A 21,251-nucleotide genomic window follows, 5' to 3' on the forward strand; every position below is an offset into this window, starting at 1 on the left:
TTATGGTGATCATCATGTACATAAAGCATGCAACACATAAAGATTTGCCTTTGCACATTACTGCATTGTCTTGGAAGTCTATTCTCTTCTTGCTAATTTCCACATTCTAACAATGTTGTTATTCAAACTAGGCATCAAGCTTCTAACTTAGAAATCAGAGTTAAAGGGGTTCAGCTATGAACTGCTCACAGGATCACAGAAGACTCCCTTTGAAAAAGGGCATTTTATATGTTAAAAAAAATAGCTGCAGCAACATCACTTCATGAGAAGCACAGGCAGAATGTGACTGCATTTAATTTACATGCAGGTGGTGAATCTCTGAAGTGGTATTAAGGGATGAACCAGGGTGGATTAATTTCCAGTCTTTGATATTCATTAACTCCAGCCTCAGAAAAAAACACAAGGAGATGACACAATTACCCTCGGAGCATCACCCGTTAACAGCAGCTTTACAATTTCATGTTCATAATGCCACACTAATTGATCAAGAAGGGGTACATACCTTTATTGAAAAGGTATAAGGATTTAGCTACACAATGATGGTATTTGACTCCAGGACAGTCAGCTCCCCCCCTTAAAGTGTTTCCATTTGTAAACATTTAGCAAAATAGTTGTCATTATTTACTTTCTAAGGTGGCTACCCATAGCTAGCCCTCCACAGTTTGCAACAACCCTCCAGGCAGAACCCAATTTTGGACTAACGGTCAAAGGTGGCAAAGGTGGCCGAAGTACAACGTCCATTTGATTTGAAGTGACTAGCAAACAGTCTCATCACTGCATTTCTATTCATGGATCACACAACTTTTCAAAGATAAATTCCTAGGAAACACTTTATGCAAGGGGAAATTTTTCCTATTAGAAAGAAAAACAGAAGTTACCATTAACTTATCTCAAATACCTCCTGGAGAGGCAGAGTTCATGAGGGGGACCGGCATACTTGAAATAAGTAAGAAGTAGCAATGATTGGACCAATGCTTATTTACCTTTGGAGCTTCAAAGATTTCAGGATCCGAATGTGTGATTGCAGGCAATACTGTGACAAAGTCTCCCTTTCGCAGACAATATTCCCCAATTTCTGTACTGAGAGTCATGTCCTCTTCAACAAAACGCATGGTGCCCGAAAGTGAGGATAGTCGTAAAGCTTCACGAATCACGCTGTCTAAAGGAAGCAAACAATAGCACTCTGAATACACCTGCTCCTGTAAAGTGTTCTCAATTTACCATTAAAGCTCATGATTGACAGCTCTCATTGATATGGAAAGCATTTCTTCACCACATTCACTGAGCACCCAGGCGAAGCCAAGGGTGGCTATGGATGGGGAGAGAGGAAGGGAGAGGCTTTTGCCCCCCTCCCAGCTCCAGGCACTTCACTGCACAAGGCAGGAATGTGGTACTCAGGCAGAAAGTCATCGGAATTTTGTGTGACAGAATGGAGTGCGGGAGAGGGACACTGTGGTAAGGAACATAGAAACATATCTCAGGTAAAGTACACTGCTGAAGGCTGAGTTCACCAACTTTGAGACAAATGATGCCTTTAAATCCAGGTTTATCTATTTAATAAACACTTAGTTAATAGTAAAGTAATTGTAGTAGTTTAGATAACAATTTGTTTCACGTTACCTGAAAATAAGATGTAAATCAACATTCACTAGAAAAAAGTCAGAGTGAAAAATATTTCTATAGGAATCAGAAGATATCCATATTTTCCCCTTGCATCCAGGGAAAATAGCAGCTACTATCACATGATGGAAGATTCCAGAAACTGAATGTCCTTGCTTTCCCAGTGGCCTTCACCTTTTGCTCCTAGCACGACAGATTTTATGGCTAATTTCCGGCAATTTATCCTGGCAGTTTGAGGAGGAATTCCTTTGGGAATAATATGCATAATCTGCATAAATCATTCTGATAGAATGCATATCAGCATGTAGCTGCTGTCTAGGTCGGCATCTCTCCCTTCATAATCAACACTGACTCTTTCCACCAGCGTGAATGGGCCCTGTAATAGGAAGCCTGATTCATTCTAATCAGCAATATGAAAAAGAGCTGCAATGGAGTTTTTCTCCTTCCCAAGATAACAAATGTTTGTGTTTATGACTGGTAATTTAGAAACCTCTCTCTTTCCTTCTCTATCTTTCTCTTTTCTCTGTCTCCGCCCTCTCTCTCACTCACACAGTCTAGTTTGTTAGTGTTCAGCAAAGCTCTGAAACACAGTGTACGCATATTATTAGATTATTAAAGGTAAGTCCATCACTGAGGAATTGCATCAGCCAAAAGGTAAAAATAGTCGTTCTTTCAGTAAAACTTAAATCTGTATACAGCTTGCAAAGGGATATCTAGTGGTTTTGGTGCCTTCTCCCACGAGTTTTTTCCTTAAGCATGCATTTGTCTAAAGAAATGAGGCTGCGGTCAACTCTGTGTGGCCAGTGTGGTGATTCAATGTGACGTACAGTGAGCCTGTGCATATTCTCTTGGACTGCCTTCGTTATTATAATCAGGCAGAGTCAAATCGGTTTGTTGGTGATGAGGCCAGAAAAGAACTTTGGTTTTGGAATATGGCTTCCACTGCAGATAGCCACAAGGCACCTGACACGATGGATTTCAGCTGGCAGAAAACCAACAACCAACATTTCTATGGTGAAAAGCAAGGGTCAGCTTCGCCTGTACTGCTCCTGGCTCAGCTGGATCAACAATAGTGTAGCATCCTTTTAGCTCGTGGTGTGAAATGGTAGCTGACATATGTAGCAGTGCTGTTCACCCAACAAGTCCAGTAGGGATGTGGGAGGAAGAAATTCAAAAGCAGAAATGATTGTGGGGTGGCTGCTGTGACAGGACAGGCATCTCAGTCTGAATAACATGGTCAAATTCAATTGGCTGATGTGCTCCTGGAGAGCACGGCAGCTTGTGCCCACCCCAGTATCATACATGACAATTGGGCAAGCATATCTTAGGCAGAAGTTAATCACAATAATGGAGCGCAAAGTGTGGCTCAGCAGTCAGATCGTAAGTGACAAATCTGTTTTACCTTCCGGTACCAGTTATGTGTGCAACACAAGGTTGGCTTTTGCTCTGAGCAACCATGCCGATAATCATTAGATGACAAAAGTAATGCATTATTATCAACAATGGAGAGTTGAGCTTATGTGAATCTGCAATACGACACACAGACACAAAAGCCAGCGGCTTTCCCACCAGTCCCACAAGAGCAGGCACAGTTATATGCTGAGGAGAATGACAACTGCACAATCAAAAAACTGCAGCCTCTACTTGTAGTTGTCATAGTTGAGCAGACACCAGCCAGTGCCACTGACAGACCAGCTGGGCCCTGGGAGGACTTCCATGCTGCACCAGGAGGTACAGTAAATTACCCTGCGCCGTGGAGCAACATCTGTTTCTGTGCTAGTGCCGAACAAACAAGGCAATTTAAAACACAACAAGGGATAACCAAGCAACAAATGAACATGACCCTTATTTTCTTCCCCTTCTCACACACGAGGTGCAAAATTTCATTGTGCAAGCACGCCATGAAAGAGAAGCCAGGTTTTTATTGGATAAGGTGTTGTCAGAGAGATTTTACAAAATTCCAAAATGGAAAGAAAAAGCTTATAGTATTGTTATTCTTAGACTTTTTCCCTTTTTAATCTTCATTTCTTTTATACCAAAGCTAGCACTCAGTTCTCAATTCACTCTAGAATTAAAAAAAAAAACTTTCCATATACTTATAAATATTCAGTCTTTAAACCTAATTTGCTATACTTAGTTCACATGCCTTCAAGCATTTGTCTTCCAATTTCCACTGAATAAATGCGTACTAATGAGAACTAGAGCAAGCTGCTGAGGCAAAGCTGGGTGACTTGGGTCTGGCCTGCCACCAGCTTGTGATAGGCGGGCAAATTGAGTTAAAATGCAAAGTCTTGTCAGCTAAAATTCAACATGGTAGCCAAACAGCAAGCTGTCAATCATGCGGCCAAAACAAGAACTACAGGTAATCAAAGGTCACTCTGAACCATGAGTGCACTTGGCTGTCTTATGGAAGTTAATTTTAATTAAACATGATCTCTATCTGTAAATGTTTTATAAAACTTATTGTGCATAATGGATTGCTAATTTATATGAACATTTAGCAGGTAATAGGGCCCTCTAATTATTTGAATGCAATAGGGCAAAATGGCTGTTAAGAATGCAAATATTTTGGGGATAAAATTGGTACCAGATGCTGCAAGATGTGGACAATTATAATTCAGATTAAGATGAGGTTACTTGTGCTTTATTAAGAATTGAGCTTCACTGACCAGTCTATACTATGAAATTGTAGTACAAAATTCCCACACTGAATTCACGTATGTGCTACCTTCTTGACGTGGGTAGGAAAGATGTTTCTCTTTTCAGGATAGAAGAGCTGTTTGGATTGAATTTTCTACTAAAAAAATCTGAGCAATGTTTTTCCATCAAAATATCTGAGCTAGGATGTATTACAATGTAACAACGAAGGAAAATGGCAATTGAAATGAAAGAACGTGCTGATAGCAAAAGGCACAGATACCTTCCTGTTTGCTCTCCCATCTCAATTCTGCCTGTAGTAATTGACAGATGATACTCATTTGCAGATTTAAAGGGTAAAACAGCTCATGACCACCAATAATGCATATTGCAATACAAACACAAACAAATACTTCCAGGCTTCTGCCTCACACTTCGGCCATGTCTGAATGTGTGGAATGAATGTACTGTGACATAGCCAGGCTGTTAATTTGGGTCATCTTAATGATTGGCACAGCCTGGCATGCCATCTGATTAGCTTTGGTAAGATAAGTGGATAGCTGTGGTGGCTGGAGTGAAAAGGACAGCTAGGCCCTGCCACAATCACTGGGGCTGAACACTTGGGCAGTCTTAAAGAGAAGGTGACTGAGAAAGGGATGAGCAGATGGGCATGGAGGCTTTAGAAGCTGTGATAACATGATACTCTAGTCTGCCTGTGTATGTGAATGTGCATGTCTGCACTGCCTTTAACATAGGTGAGAAATCACAGATCCTTGGCTCAATGATTATATTTTCAAAGTAAAATTAAAAGTAAATCTGTATTGATACAAATGCCTACCATTCTGCACTGTAGACACAATCTGGTCCTCTGCTAAAACATGCAAATATAAATTCAATATTCATATAGTCAATACATGTTTGTTAATATCCTATCCTGTTTAGACCGCTTGACCATTGTTGCTATTGGGAAAAGGAACATAACACATGGATCTGGCCTTCACGGACACTGCACTTTAGGTAGTTCAAGATTAGAAGATATTTGGCAGCATGATGCTTCTAAGGCCTTACTTCAGATTTTGCTCATTTTTTAATTAATATTTTAATTTCTCATTTTCACTTGTCAAAAATTTATTTTATGTAGTGTTTACTAATTTTGAAAAGGACAGAAATAGAAAGAGAGACTTCCATTCTCTGACTTGCTTCTAAATGCATGCAACAGTGGGGGATGGGCAAGCCAAAACCTGGAGCCTGGAATTCGCTGTGGGTCTCCCTGAGAGGTGGCAGGGACCCAAGCACACAAGCTATCACCTGTTGCTTCCTAGGGTGTAATAATGAGCAGAGTTGTGATTTGGACCCAGAGACTCCAACAAGGAATGCTAGTATACCAATTAGCATCTTAATCAACATGCTAAATGCTCACCACTAATTAATCTTTTTTAGCTGACAAATAAAAATCATGTGTACTTATGGTTTGCAGCAATATAATTTGATGTATACCTTGTGGAATGCCTCAACCTAATTAACATCTTGAACATTAATTCACATACTTATTTGTGGTGACAACAGTTAAAAAAATCTAGTCTCAACAATTTGATATTACAGAATTTCTGATTGGAAAACTAAAAGTACAATTTGATAGAAATCAGTTTTTCACATTGAGCTATAGAGCACACAGACAACAAAAAAAGTCTTAATTTCTCTTCCACATAATGGCCCTTTCAGACCATGTGATGTCAACTCTCATACACTTTTCTATGTGCCAAAGATGACTTGGTGCTAAGTTTTTTGCTATGTTTAATGAACTCAATGTGCCTTTTCAGCCTTGCAGAACTAGGTGTACTATTTCAGTCAGAAAAATAGATGCAAGCTATCATGTTCAGTGTCCTAGATACCACATATCTATTAATGTTTCATAGGAACAGATGAGCAAAATATTTTTGAAATAATATCTCCACTGACTTGTTTAGAACTTTCTGATATCCCAGAGGTTATCAGCAGCCACGACTGCCTGTTAACATCGCACAGGACTGATACACAAACAAGCAAATACTCCATCCTGGAGAAACACAATCAAAATTACTTTAGAGACCTTGAACCTTGACTTCATGGGGGAATAAAGAAATAGTTTCATTGTGATTTTTTTTTTCTTTTTCATTTGAGAAGCTGAGACAGAAAGAGTCCAAATTCATGGGTTTGGTCATGCTGAGGTTGAAAGCCAGGAGTCAGGAATTCAATCCAGATTTCCCACCTGAGGCAGGAACCCAGCTATTTGATCCATCCCTGCTGCCTCCCCTAGTCTGCAACAGTAGGGCCTGGAGCTTGGAATCAAACCCCTGTGTTTAGAGTTGAGAGGCAGTGTTTTATCCACTTGTCCAAAGAATTAACCCTTGGGGAGCTTTTAAAGCCATCAGACTTTCCTGACAAGTCAATGAGATCAGAAGTTTTGGAGACAGCACCAGAGATGAGCATTAACCTCCCCTGCTCCCTCCAAGCTGTTTCCAATGAGCCATCAAGGCCAAGAATAACTACTTTAAACTCTTTTTTGCTAAGCTGTACATATTCTTATCCTATTCTTAGTTGAGTTTTAGACCTAACTATAATAATTTGAATTCTCATGAAACCTCCCTTTCAATCCTTTTAGTTTATTTCCATTATTTCTTATCTAACTCACTTAGCTCTATGCTAAGCTGAGAATTTGATGAATATCCAAATCAGTAGTTTCACTGATGTTGCTTTATATTACATAAAAAAAATCTTACTGCCTATATATCCTTGCCTTTCAGATGCACTTCTGTGTAAGATGCTTGCAGTAAGAAGTTCCTCGTGTGAACTAGTACTAACTCTTAGCCAGTGCTGTGCCTGCAAGGCCACATCTATATGGGCACTGGTCTGAGTCCTGGCTGCCCCACCTCCAATTCAACTCCCTTGAGAAAGCAGCAGAGGATGATTCAAGTGCTTGGGCTCCTGCACCCACTTCAGGAGACCTGCTTGCTGCTTCACACCCATGGTTTTTGTCAGGCCCAGCTCTAGGAATTGAAGCCTTTTGTGGAGTAAACCAGCAAATTGAAAATCTCTCACTCCATTTCTTCTTTTTTTCTTTGTAATGCTGCCTTTCAAATAAATATTTCAAAAAAAAATTATACCCACTCTATCTGGTAAAGAAAGCATATTGTTAAACTTCACTATTATTGTCTGAGTTTTATGAACTTCGAAATTTTCTTACTTATTTTATCATGTTGAATATAATAGGAAAAATTATGATAGACTACACTAATGCAAGATGCTACTATCCATGCATGAGAATTCTCTCTACGACCTTTGTTAACTTTTCTGTAAATCTAAATTTAGTCTAAAACCAAAAGTTGATTTTTGTTTTTAAAAATAACCTCCATGTTCTAATATGAACCTCCAACTCTATCCTAATCTTCATATCCAACTGCACTGCAGAATCAATGATACACATCTTATTAGAAAATAGCGGTTAAGGTCTTTTTGATGGATTTCTAGGATTTTTTTTACCACAGTGACACTGATTATTTATGATTTTATCTTTGAAATTACACAGAAATGACATCAATTTTTGGTTGTGTCTTTACCTAGTTTTATGATGTTGGTGTGTTAGCCAATTTCTATGAAACTTATTATATAATTACTAAATGACGTTATAATACTTGAACTGACAGGCAGAGCATGTATGAGAAAAATCTGCTTTGCTGAATTAATATCAACATTCTCTGTCCAAGTAGGCAATGTAGCATCAATATCACTATGATCCTTTTTCTTATAATGATCGAAATTCAACATACTTTTTCTAACGAAATTGTATAAAAATTAACACAACTCTATGGTTAAGGATATGAGAAGGGTAAAACCAGACACTCATACTACGTAATATACTGTAAATATTGAAGACATAAATCTTGCCTTTGTAGATATAACTAATGTTCTTTTGATATAATGAGAGATTTACAACTGTGCCATAACTAAGTGTAGATTAACTGCTGTTTAATTTATCCATAAATATTTGCTCAGATTTGCAGAAAACCTGTTTATTAATGAAAGATAATGATCATGCTGTTTTCCTGAAATTCACAATTGACTCCATCATTTTACCTTGTTGTAATCAAACTGTCTTCTGCTGGCATTAGGGATAATAATAAGCCCTGTTGGGTGCTGAGGCTCTATCTGTATCACTTGGGACTTTGGTATTGTACTCATCACTGATGATTGGGAGCTACAAATATGTGAGGATTCTTAGGAATTTTTTTTAAGATGCATTTATTTTTATTACAAAGTCAGATATACAGAGAGGAGGAGAGACAGACAGGAAAATCTTTCATCCGATGATTCACTCCCCAAGTGAGCCACAACGGCCAGTGCTGTGCCTATCTGAAACCGGGAACCAGGAACCTCTTCTGGGTCTCCCATGTGGGTGCAGGGTCCCAAAGCTTTGGGCCATCCTCGACTGCTTTCCTAGGCCACAAGCAGGGAGCTGGATGGGAAGTGGAGCTGACGGGATTAGAACCAGCGGCCATATGGGATCCTGGTGCGTTCAAGGTGAGGACTTTAGCCACTAGGCCATGCTACTGGGCCCGATTCATAGGAATTTTATTGCTCTAATTATGGACCTTAAAGGACCTAAATTGTTTTCTGATTGAATAAATTCAAAAAACTTAAAAATGGTATTAAGAAGATTTTCTTTCAATGATAGAGAATTGAGAATAGAGGCCTGTGTTTTGGTGCAATGATTAAGCTACTAGCTGCAACAACGTTGGCATCCCATATTGGATTGCTAATTTTAGTCCCAGCTGCACTGCTTCCAATCAAGCTCCCTGTTGATGCACCTTGCAAAGCAGTGTTTGGGCTCCTGCTGCACATATGGGAGACCTGGATGGAGTTCAAGGCTCTTGGCTTGGGTCTGGCCCAACTCTGGCTCTTTGAACCATTTGGGAAGTGATCAGCAGATGAAAACTCTTTTTCTCTGTTGTCTCTCTCTATATCTGTCTCTCTCCTTTCTGTGTCACTCTGCCATTCAAATAAATAAAATGAATCTCTACAAAAAGAATAAAAAGAGAACTGATCAATTTGAATGTAATATTTAGTAGTAATAACTATGTATAGAGTGTATATACATATTCCTTGAAACTAATTTGCATGCACCCCAATATGGATCATTATATTCATAATATACAATGGATTGTTTGAATATATGAGAAATGTAACGTAAGTCTTTGCAAATATTCTGCCCAGAAAATACTGATTATCTAAATGGACGGACCCACTCAGGATTTTACACAAAAATTGTATACTTGCTTCCCAGTAACTTGGTAAAGAAAAAAAAAATCTGCATCTTATTAACTTGAAATTGTTAGGTTTCTCCACCAAAGCATAAAGTTCCCCTTATAATATTTCCTAAAGATAGCAAACTACATGGTGTCACATTTTTGCTGAGTGCCACTATGATGCCCACTGTCACCTCCAATGAGTCAGTGTGATTAGAAGGAACAATTTGTAGAACACTTGGGCCATTCTTCACAAATAGCTGTGACCAAGACTGGGCGAGCTAGAAGAGCCATAATTTCCAAAACCTGGCACATACCTTATAAAGTTAAAATATTTGCCTACAATGTCCAAATAGTGACACATACATACCTTTGCATTTGTGCCAGAAGACTTGGAATATTGTATTCTAAGCTATAGTTAACAAACCACAGGACAAAGTGTCAGTACCGAACAAACAGCAAATAAGCACAGGCATGGTGTTTAATTTGGGGAGTACAAGTCTATCAGGTATCGGTAGGGGAAAACCAGCACAGAGGAAGGTGATCTGCTGGGAAATCTCAGGTAACAATGTGGAGGCCTATGCAGAAACAAAATAAAACTTAGACATAGCGTTAGCTGGTACATATTTTAGAAATTATCGACATTTCACAAAAAGTAATTTGTACTTCCTGGTTTTCTCCTCTATATTGCTCCCTCTCTCCTTCTAGCCTTTCTTTTCCTCCTTCCTTTCTATTTCTTCCCTTTTTCTGGAATGTGTTTAAATCATTAATTTCCAGTGAGAAACACTTAATACTATGTTTTGGGGAATCACACACTCCAAACTATAAAAAATAACCTAGCTGCACCAATTTCAAAAAGAATAAATGCATTTTGCATAGAAGCTGCATTTCTGCAATACTTTCTTTTCCAATCTTTAGTAATTTTCTCATCAAAGTGGCGCCTGGATATTTAGAAAGCATTTGCACACCAACAGATGCTCAGAATCAAATGACTTAATAGGAATAAACTTTGTTTTTGAATAATTGCAAAGCTTTGGTTTAGCCTTTTGCATACTGGCATAGTTAATTACCTAGGCCTTGATGTTTACATGCAATGAGAGTATGTACAGCTATAAACTACATAATTTATAATTGATGTAAATGTGTGTTATTATGTCAATTAGGCAGCTGTGTCCTCTACCTCTTGGTAAACAGCAATGAGTGATAAACTGAGTTTGCGGAGAGGTACCTTCTTTTCTGTATAACCAATAAAAATAAATTACCTAGGTAGATCAGATTGTCCAATTGTTCTCTGGTGATGTTAACCCAAAATCCAGATCCTTGCTGTTGACCTGTTGACTGCCGAAAATGGTCAATTTCGTCACGCACAGCTGTCATGGCTTCTGGGTGCTGCAGAATATAATACATGGTCCAGAACATAGCTGGAAAGGTGTTTGCCACAGAGGCCCAGAGAAAGCCTAAATGATGTGCTGGGAGAAAATAAGTGAAAAGGAAGATTAATAGCGTTTATTACACTGATTAGATTTGCAGTGTGCTAATTAAAAGATGTTAGGACACAGACCCAGCCAAGGATCAGTGCATGCTAATGAGAACCAATAGGCTTCTGAAGTCTAATTTTCTGCTTAATGAGAATGTTTAAAATGTAATGTGTGTTGGAGGGGGCAGGGAGGTGGAGGATGAGATAAGAAGAGTAAATGCAGCTTAGTTATACTCCTTCTCATTACCACCATTAAGTATCTTGTTTTACCACCTCAGCAAAAGAAAAAAAAAAAGAAAAAAATCAATTATCACAGAGGGTTGTTTCAGAGTAAAACATTTTATCGCTAGCCAATTAGAAAGAGCATAAAAATTTTCAAGGTCACCATTTTATCTTTTTATTTCAAAGGTCTATTGTAAATTATTTTTAGGCAAGTAATCATTCACAAGTTTCTTACCTCCTATTTCAATGTCCTCACGTATGTAGTATTTCTCCAATATCTCTTGCCTCTCTTGAACAAGTTTTGACCATCCTTGCATCTTAGCTAAGCTTTCTGATGTCAAACATTTTATAAGTTTCTGTCGTATGAACTTGACATTGCCTAGGAGCTCAATGGGTATATTAGATGCTAAGTACACAAACTTGTCATCAAACTTGAAAAAATTTTCTCTTAGCGCACTAACTTTTTTACTGTTGTCAGCAAGAAATTTTCCATATATGGTTGTGAAGTTCATGTCAAATACTAATGAGCTGCAGAACTCTCGCAATTTTTCCGTTTTCCAGTTTGTGGCTTTTAATAGTCGAGCTTCAAACATTTGCTTCATGTTCTGCACCATGTCTTCCAAGAGTAGGTCCAGAGATTTTCCTTGCAAATTTTGATAGGTGACATGGAGATCCCCATCCATGTCAGCGTTGTACATCAACTGTTTGATGGAAAACGTTTTCGCTGACACTTGATTATTAAACTTTCGAAAGCTCAATTGTTTCTGATTTTTTATCAGGAATTGATACTGGAAAGGGTCTAGGACAAATGTCAGATACTTCCCTAGAAGAAATAAATAAGTATAAGTTCATTTGGTAGCAAAACAAAAGTATATACCTTCACTTTGAAAATAGTTCAATGAGACTTAGAAAGACACTAACAACTAACACATAGCATGGATTAAAAATGAATTATATTTCTTTTAAATAGAAATACATGTTTCTTTTAAAAGTGGAAGAAGCTGGAAAAAAAATCCCAAAAGCTTGTAGTTAAATATATTGAAGTTGTTACTGACCTTTGAAAAAATTAACTGCTCTTTCACATTTCAACTAAGCATTCAAATATGTTGAAAATCTTATAAATTTTCCTAAAACCTCTTGACTTACACATTGCTCATATTTTCCCCGAATAAATTGCAAATAAAAATAGTAAATTAAATTGAAAATAAGCCATTCCATTACTGATAATTTAGATTTTACCAAAATCATTTTCCTACTTAGCAATGTCATTTTAGCTCTAGTCAGATATGCCTAGGATATGAAATAGGCATCCACAAAATCAACACTGGCACAAAACCATAAATTTCAAAGTATTTCCATTTTTTTAATAAATAAAAATTAGTGGTTCAGGGAGATTTAGTAACATATACAAGGTCATTACTGACCTATGACTTATACGGAGTTCCAATCTAGAACTTCTCCACTCCTTCAACATTTATGATATGCAGAGACTTCTCTGGATGCCTTCTCTCTTGAGTTATAAAGATGTAGAGATCACTGAATTGTTATAGACAAGGGTACAGGAGAGATGTACAAAGTAAGGGAAGCAAAAAATGGAATTTGCCAAGTCGTCAGCACAAGTTCCTTCAGATAATACTAAGTTTCGTATATGTCAGTGTTGCCTAAGCCTATTTTATTATTAAAAAAAAAAAGAAACAAAAACCTTGAGATCCTTGGCAAAAATGCAGATTCCTACAAGATTATAATTCACAAGGCTTAGAACTGAGGGCTCTGAGTTTAGGTTTTTGATGAGATCCTCAAGTGATTCTCATAAGACAGCACCCTTAGCAAAGTTATAGTCGGCTTTACAAGACCTATCAGGGACTTGGCAGAATCGTAGCTTGACTACGAGGTTTATCAGTAGAGAAACTTCAGGAAATCAGAAAGAACCAGCATGGAGCTTGTGAAAGCAGCGGCTGATGGGCCAAGAGCTTCGGCTTCTATAGCCACTAGGAAAACTGGAAGAAGCCTTTGGTTCCTGGCTTTGGCCTGATCCAGCCCTAGTCACTGTAGCCATTTGGTATTATTTTCAAGTAATAATAATAATAAAAACAAATAAGAAAATCGGGAGAAGTTGAAACAGCCAAGATCCTGTTGCCATTTTAAAGGCACAGCCTGAACAAGGAGGGACTCTATACACTATTCTTTTCCTCACGCAATGCTGCTTTTTTTCTCGTTACAGTGTTTTAAAAAGCATTTATTTGAGAGAGAGAGGAAGAGAGAGAGAGAAAGAGAGAATATCACTTTCTAAATGCCTGCATGCAAGCTGGACCAGCTTGCAGCTGGAAACTGTGAACTATCCAGGTCTCCATGTGGGTGGCAGACACTCAGCTACTTGAGTTATCATCTGCTCCTCCCAGGGTATGCATTAACAGGTAATTGGAACTGGAAGCCAAGCTGGGACTGCTATCCAGGCACTCTGATGTGCAGTATAGACATCCCACCTGGGCATCCTAACTGCCCTACCACACACCTTCTAAATAGGTATGTTCTGAAGATTCCTTCTAATTAGAAATATTACACAAGTAGTGTTTAATTAATCTTTTTGTCCAAAGTATATTTGAAGTCTATGTGATTCTAAAAACCTTAATATCTATTTAGTTACTGTTTTCGTTAATCCTATGTGTGTTGGGGATTGGAATGTGTACAGCTATTTTAGGTGAATAACTTATTACTTGTTATTTGCGGTAACTCAAATATGGCATCATGGAAATTAAAGTTGATACAGGACATTTTAAAATAAAGGCTGGAATATTCTTCTTGTTTATTTGCTCAATTATTTGAAAGGGGAAGAAAGAGACCGCGCAAGTGAGCAAGAGAGAGAAAGAGACAAATATTTCCCACCTGCTGGCTCACTCCCCGAATGCCCATAACAGGATCAGGCTGCAGCCAGGCCTCTGGATGCACTGTCTGTCTCCCTTGTGGGTGGCACACGCTCAATTCCTTCAGCAATTTGCATTAGCAGCAAGTTGGCTACTCATTTTGGTCAGATTGGTAATTTGGATCAGTTAGTTAATTAGTTAGATTTTTGCCCCAGGGAGAGCAAAAAGGACTATACTGGAATTGGGCACATTTTATGTCACTTGCTTTATCATAGCTGTTTAATTAAATCAACATTCTAGCATCTGTCTGACAAATAATTGAAAATAATCAAATCTATCATTTTGCAAAATGTACAGTTTTAGGCAAAGCGGTGTATTTTTACTGGTGATAATTCATATTTTTCTCTCCTCATTAAATGAAAAAATATTTTGCTAAATACCTTCATGGCTACATTATTATCTAAAATTCAAAGAGTATACAAAAGATTTAGTTTGTAATACACACAGTCTTGTAAAATTTGTTATTTATCAGCACATTATCCAAATGCAACTAAATCTATGTGTAAAGACAAAAAAAATATAATCAGACTTGATGACAAGATGCACCTGTTGCTGGGCTGACTCCATTAGTGGCTGGAGGATGGTTAGAAGTCTTGTTTTATTTCTGATTATAAATACATGTGCTCTCTGCCCCTCTTCCAGATCTGCTTGCTTACTTTTTGTCTGTCTCCTTCTGCATCCCTCTCTCCCTTTTTCTCTTTCTTTTCCCCTGTTTCTTTCTCATCTTTCCATCATAGCAAACTCTTTAGGAAGGAAGATATGGAAACTATGAGGCTAACATCAAATACAACAAATATAACTTGTGAAAAAAACTATTCCAGGATAGAAATTAATCACCAAAAATTAATTTGTTAAAAAGAAATCAATTGCATATCAGTTCTGTTTTTTGAAAAACATTTCTGATGAGTTTAAATCAATTTTTTGATAAAACTCTTATTTTTCTAGGCTCTTTTCACTTTAGAATTTTTAATTTCCTTCCGACCTTTTTATTTGCTTTTATTCAACATAAAGGCACTGTATTTCATGTACCATCTTTCTGTCTGAGTTGTGGATTGCTACAGAAGCAGACATTTTGTTTCTCTAGATTTTACTTTTCAAGTGGGTTTGGAAGTACTTATAACCCTGGAGATGTTAGCTGGCTTTCCAACTTCTAATCTTCAGCATAAACAATTTAAGCTAAGTTTTCCAAAATTAATATTAATTTAAACCATCTGTCCACCATCTGCTAATGTGAGATGCAAAACCAGAGTTTCTTTGTGATCTTTAATCAGACAGTCAGGAAAACACATATACATTCATAAAATAAATTAAAACTTCTCAACAAAGGAAATTGTCTCAAAAGTTATTGCGAAAACCATGTATTCTTGGAGCAAAATTAACTTTTGCTGCAGTGTAATTTATGTAGATGAATGCCAAGTGTCAACAGGCATGCTGTATGGTTCAGAGATCGCAGGGTAGAGACAATATTCTTCGCCATGTTTTCAAAAGAGAAGAGAATGCTGTCAGCAGTTGGTATGAAATATTGATTTAAAGAATATCAGAGTTTGCATTTGTCTAAAATACAAATGTCAAAATGGAGCCCAAGTCTGCAAAACTGAAATATCAAGTCATTTCTTTGAACATTAAATTTGAAATCAGATAAAAAAATTTCACGTATTTCTTACCAATTGTTTGATTCATGTTCTTTTTAACAGTTAACTGGACTGTACAATATTAACTCTACCATTGCTATATAACTTAAATATAACCCTTTACTAATTCGATTCAACAGTCATTTTGTATCCTTCAAAATTAATTCTGTAGAAAGCTAAAGACACAGGATTTGAAATGTGTTGAATATTATGTTAAAAAAAAACTCAAGTCACTTAGCTCAGTGTCTCATAAATAAGAAGTTTGACATCTGTATAACCATAAGTTGAATTTAGATGCTTACATTTCAGATATTTGTTGCTGTATAAAGACATAGCCGTGGGCCTGGTATGGTGGGTAGTGGCTGATGTCCTCATTTTGTATACACTGGGACCCCATACGAGTGCCAGTTCTTGTCCTGGCTGCTCCACTTCCCATCTAGCTCCCAAAGGATGGGAGAACAGTAAAGGATGGCTCAAGGCCTTAGGGGCCATGTACCTGCGTGTGAAACCCAGAAGAAGCTCCTGGCTCTTGGCTTTGGATTGGCTAAGCTCTGGCCTTTGGGACCGCTTGAGGAGTGAATCAGTGGATGGAACATCTTTTTCTCTTTGCTTTTTCTTCTCTCTGTAAATCTGACTTTCCAATAAAAATAAGCAAATCTTAAACAAAAACAAAAACTAAAACAAAATACAACCTAGCCATGAGAATTCAGGGCAACTCTTTGGCTCTTTTGTGAATAGACATAGCCATTGAACAAGTATGAGAAATTTGAATTTTGAAGAAATTCTACAAAATTATAAACTTTTAATCTGTTTTAATTGATTCAATAGAATGTCATTAATATCTCAAATTGAAAACACTAGATGGGAGAGTACAATAGGAACCAACTTGTTATTTTTGAAGATAACAACATTTACCTACACACCCATTTATTAGGGAGATTTCACTAACTCTTGACAATGACGTGCGGTGAAGCTTCTTTGGGCTGACATCTAAGGGAAAAGATTCTCTGCACCACCACACAGAACCAATTAGAGAACTATTTTCTGCGACAGGTCACGAATTTACACACTTTCTCATGAAAAGATGTACCTTTTAATTTCCTTATTAAGGTGACATCTGTGTCCTTTGGGACTTTTTCAAGTGACAATCATTTGCTCATCACGCAAGAATGTACACCCACTGAAATCACATTGTGGGACAATAGTGGAAGACTTTGTTCTTCACATTTTCCAAATGAGCTAATTTGAAAACTGATCCAAAAAACCATATATGTTAACTGCATTTCTGGATAAAAACTTATTCAACCTCTAGTTAGAAGTGCAAGGGAAGTGGGAGTAGTCATTTTTAATGGTAGTTGTGTACCATGCAGTTCAGTATAACCACGGTCAAATTATTTCACATTAGAAATACAGCAAGCTTCTTCATGTCTTAGATGAAAATATCAACTATTGGTAGAAATACATTTTTTTAAAAAACGAATAACCTTATTTGGATATAACACAAGTTTATAATTAATCCACTTAGCTTATTTTTGATACACTATATTAAAAACAAAAAAGCAAAAAGAAAATGAACCATTTGATCATTTGATGTGTTTACTTATTAGAAACCCAAATTTAGATTTTAAGGTAACAAAAGTTGAGAATGCAGGTTTGTATTACGCAGCCGGAAGTTCAGTTAGAAAAGAAGCATCAGCCATGGTCTTTATTTGTATTATAATAATTCATAACCTCTGAGGTGTTAGGAATTTCCCATCAAATATTTATTGTGAATTAATCAGTGCTAAGCTCTGAACCAAATGTTGGTAATGGAGGAGCTAACAGAATAATGAAGGGAGACAGACAAGTGAATTAGCAATAAATTTACAATGTACTAAATGCTCTGACAGAAGTGATACTGGGAGTAATTGGACCCTGGAGAAGAGGCACCAACTGAAGGAGGAAATGGCTAGCAAGGGCATTTGGGAAGTCATGTGCGGTCTCAAAAAATAAGTTCATGCCATTCAGGGAAGAATGGAATCTGGCAGCAGGAAACACAAGAGAAAACACAGAGGCACAGAAGGGGAAGAAATTTTGATAATAAAGTATGGTAATGGTGCATTGTACACAAGCAAATTGTAAGAAGAGCTTGAGTTGCAAATGTAGGTGGAGACTGGGTCTTGGAGAGGTTGCCGAACAATAACAAGTGCTCTTCTGTTACTAAGATGCATGCTTTTCCTCATTCACTCTTCCTGATACCAGAGTGCATATATTATATTGTTAGTGGAAGAGGTTTTTCCAGCTGCCAGGAAAGTGAGTACGATGTAATAAAAACTACTGCCTGTTTACAAAAGCATTCAGTTATATAATCCAGTTGGTTCATTCCACCCACCCCTCATTCTACATTAAAACTATTGCCCTTAAATCAAGTCACTGCTCTTTAGGAACAGAACAAAATAGTCCCAGAATTATTAGAGAAAGATATAGAGGATTGGATTTAAGGAACAGGTGCACTTGAAGATGATGCAGTCCATGAAAGAACAAAAAAAAATGTTACAGTCAGGAGAGTCAACACTGTTTTCCATAATTCAGAAAGAAATGAGAGATGATCATGGTGAAAGCAGGTGAACAGGTCTAGTCATGTGGATCTGTGAACTTGTCAGCAAGCTGGAGTGAGAGTGCCACAGATGAGCCACACAGTCAGGCACTCTGGGCTATTCTCTTGAAAACTCTAGATGCAAAAAAGAAAAAAAGAGAGAGAGGGAAGAGTGACTAGAAGAATAAAGCAGAAACTTAACCATGGTCATAACCTAAGGGGAATGACTCAAGAAAGGAAAAGTTAAAAATAGGAAGGTACTTTAAGAGTTAACGGAAAAAATATAATTTAAGGGCCCTGTGCGGTAGCCTAGTGGCTAAAGTCCTCACCTTGTGTGTGCTGGGAGGGATCCCATATGGGCGCCAGTTCTAATCCCAACAGCCCTACTTCCCATCCAGCTCCCTGCTTGTGGCCTGGAAAAGCAGTCAAGGATGACCCAAAACCTTGGGACCCTGCACCCACGTGGGAGACCCGGAAGAAGCTCCAGGCCCCTGGCTTCGGATTGGCTCAGCACCAGCCGTTGCGGCCGCTTAGGGAATGAATCAATGGATGGAAGGTCTTCCTGTCTGTCTCTCCTCCTCTCTGTATATCTGACTTTCCAATAAAAATAAAACAAAGCTTTTTTCTGAGAAAGTATGGTTTATTTTATGGCTCAAAATTTTATTTTCATAATCTCTGGAAAAGTGCCATAATGCCAGCCTTTACTATTCAGGGCTTTCAAAATTGTTTTTGCATCAAATTAGAAATATTTAATTCTATTTTCCCATGAACTTTTTTTAAGTTCTCTCATATTTGTATGAAAGGAATGAATCATGATGCAGATACTTCCCATGGTCAGAGCAGGTTAAGAACAAAGAGTCGTTGGGTTACCTTAAGTAGTCTTTGAGATTGGAGAAAAGGTGGTGAGGGCAATTGTGAAGCACAAGTACACCTGCTCTTGAACCCGGACTGTCCCAGGATTTAATCTGGTAGAGTCTAGTGGAAACGAGGCTTTCGCAGTCTCTGAGACCAGGACTCAAGAGATCTTGCAGGTTTTCCATTGCTCCTTGTTGAATCACTAACTGCCCATGTGGGGAAAATTTCTTTAGGAAAAAGGACCCTGGGAAGGAAGCCTAAGCAGGCATGCAGGAAGGTCATCTTGGGCCATCTAGCCTGAATTCAACCCATCCACTGGCCACTGCAGGCACGTGGGCAGGGAGCCAGAAGGTGTGAGTGCTGCTTCTTCCTCCCTCTTTCCCTTTCGCCTCTCCTGCCTCCCTCCTTAAAGAAAAGAATCACAAAGAAATAAGAAACAAGAGCTAAAACGTTCCTGCTTCTCCATCAAACATTCTGATGTTTACAGGGAACAGTAATCTTGCTGTTTGTTTTGGCAACCATTTTATTGAAATTTGAAATCTCATGAACATTTTGACATGAAAAATGTATTCTAGATCAATGGTTTTTAGGAATCCCAAGATGGGACAACTGGAATGAATATGTGGAACATGATGCACTTTTAGTGTAACAAAACTACTTTGTATGATACAGTAATGATTGATATTGCTGCTATGAATTTATCAAAACCCTAAAATCTACACAATTCAAACAGCAGACCCTATTATTTCAGGGACTTGTAAGAACATATTAATATTGGCTCATTTGTTATAATGAATGTACCACACTACTACAGCATATTAAGTCTTGAAATAGAAGAAACGGGTATATGGGAACTCTCTGAGCTATCCACCAAATTTTTTGAAAGCTTGAAAGCATTGTACAAAGTAAAGAGAATTCTAGTGTTTTTTTCTTTTTCTTTAATTCTCTTAAAATGGAACCAAATCAAATCAAATCAAATCAGAATGACAGGAGTTAGTAGGAGTGTGAGGTTCTGTAGGTATCACCAAGAGGTTTTTGTATTCTTTCATTTCTTTATTCATTTATTTACTCTAGTGGCAGGAGAAAAGGAGGGAGAGAAAAGGAGCCAGCATTCCCATCTGGTGAACACTTGCAAAATACTCATGGTGGCCTGGATTAGGGGCCAAAACTGAGAACCAGGAATTGAATCTAGGTCTTGCTTGTTTGTGATGAGGACTCAACCAATTAAGCCATCCATTTGCTTGCCATGGCCTGCATTAGTAGAAAGCTTTAGTCCGGAGCAGGGCTTGGCTTCAAACCCAAGCACTCCAATATAGGATGCAGGTGTCTTAACTGCTAGGCCAAACTCATCCTGGATAATTAGTCTTTTTAATGCAAGCATTACTGTACTCAAAACTCATGCTTTCTTTTGCATTGGTTCTAAAAGTAAGGTACTATGCTATAGACATTCTTCATTTTGCCAGGAGAAAACTATGAGGGCATTTCAGAACAGGTCAAAGATTATACCATACATTTGATGCTTATGGAAGTGCTTCTGGAATCCACCCCACAGCACAGCAGGCTAATCTTCCACCCTGTGGCTCTGGCATCCCCTATGGGTGATCTTGCACCCTTGAATCCATGTGGGAGACCTCTAAGAGGCTCCTAACTCCCAGCTTAGGACCAGCTCAGTGTGGCTGCTGCGGCCATTTGGAGAGTGAACCAGTGGATGGAAGAACTTCTCTCCATCTCTCCTTCTTTCTCTCTGTAATATCTACCTTTCAAATAAAGATACATCTTAAAAATAATAAGATCTTCTTACCCCCAAGTAGAATAGTGAAAACGTCACCATGTTGCTTTTGAAGACTTCTCAGGAAGCCTAAGGGATCTTTTCGGATATTCAATATCACTCCAAGATAGGGAATCCAGCCTTTTATCAATGGAGGTTCACCAGGTCTCCTACAAGAAAATGAAGATAAAAGAAAAATCAAATGACTACTATTTCAATGCATGTAATACTTATTTACCTAATCTAGAAATGATTGGCATGAA

At 37.9% G+C, this 21,251-nt stretch overlaps 1 protein-coding gene across 1 annotated transcript in view; it reads right to left on the reverse strand.

Annotated features, from left to right (window-relative positions):
* The window catches only part of LOC101530122 (cytochrome P450 7B1), a 181,210-nt gene that overhangs the window by 8,709 nt on the left and 151,250 nt on the right, over positions 1-21,251 (reverse strand). The window contains exons 2-5 of the mRNA XM_058668673.1: positions 21,022-21,158; positions 11,474-12,061; positions 10,802-11,008; positions 984-1,159 (exon numbers count right to left, since the gene is read on the reverse strand). Coding sequence (XP_058524656.1) covers positions 984-1,159; positions 10,802-11,008; positions 11,474-12,061; positions 21,022-21,158 — 1,108 coding nt within the window. The remainder of the gene's footprint in view (positions 1-983; positions 1,160-10,801; positions 11,009-11,473; positions 12,062-21,021; positions 21,159-21,251) is intronic.

Source organism: Ochotona princeps, chromosome 9, assembly GCF_030435755.1.
Source record: "Ochotona princeps isolate mOchPri1 chromosome 9, mOchPri1.hap1, whole genome shotgun sequence".
Taxonomy (NCBI): domain Eukaryota; kingdom Metazoa; phylum Chordata; class Mammalia; order Lagomorpha; family Ochotonidae; genus Ochotona; species Ochotona princeps.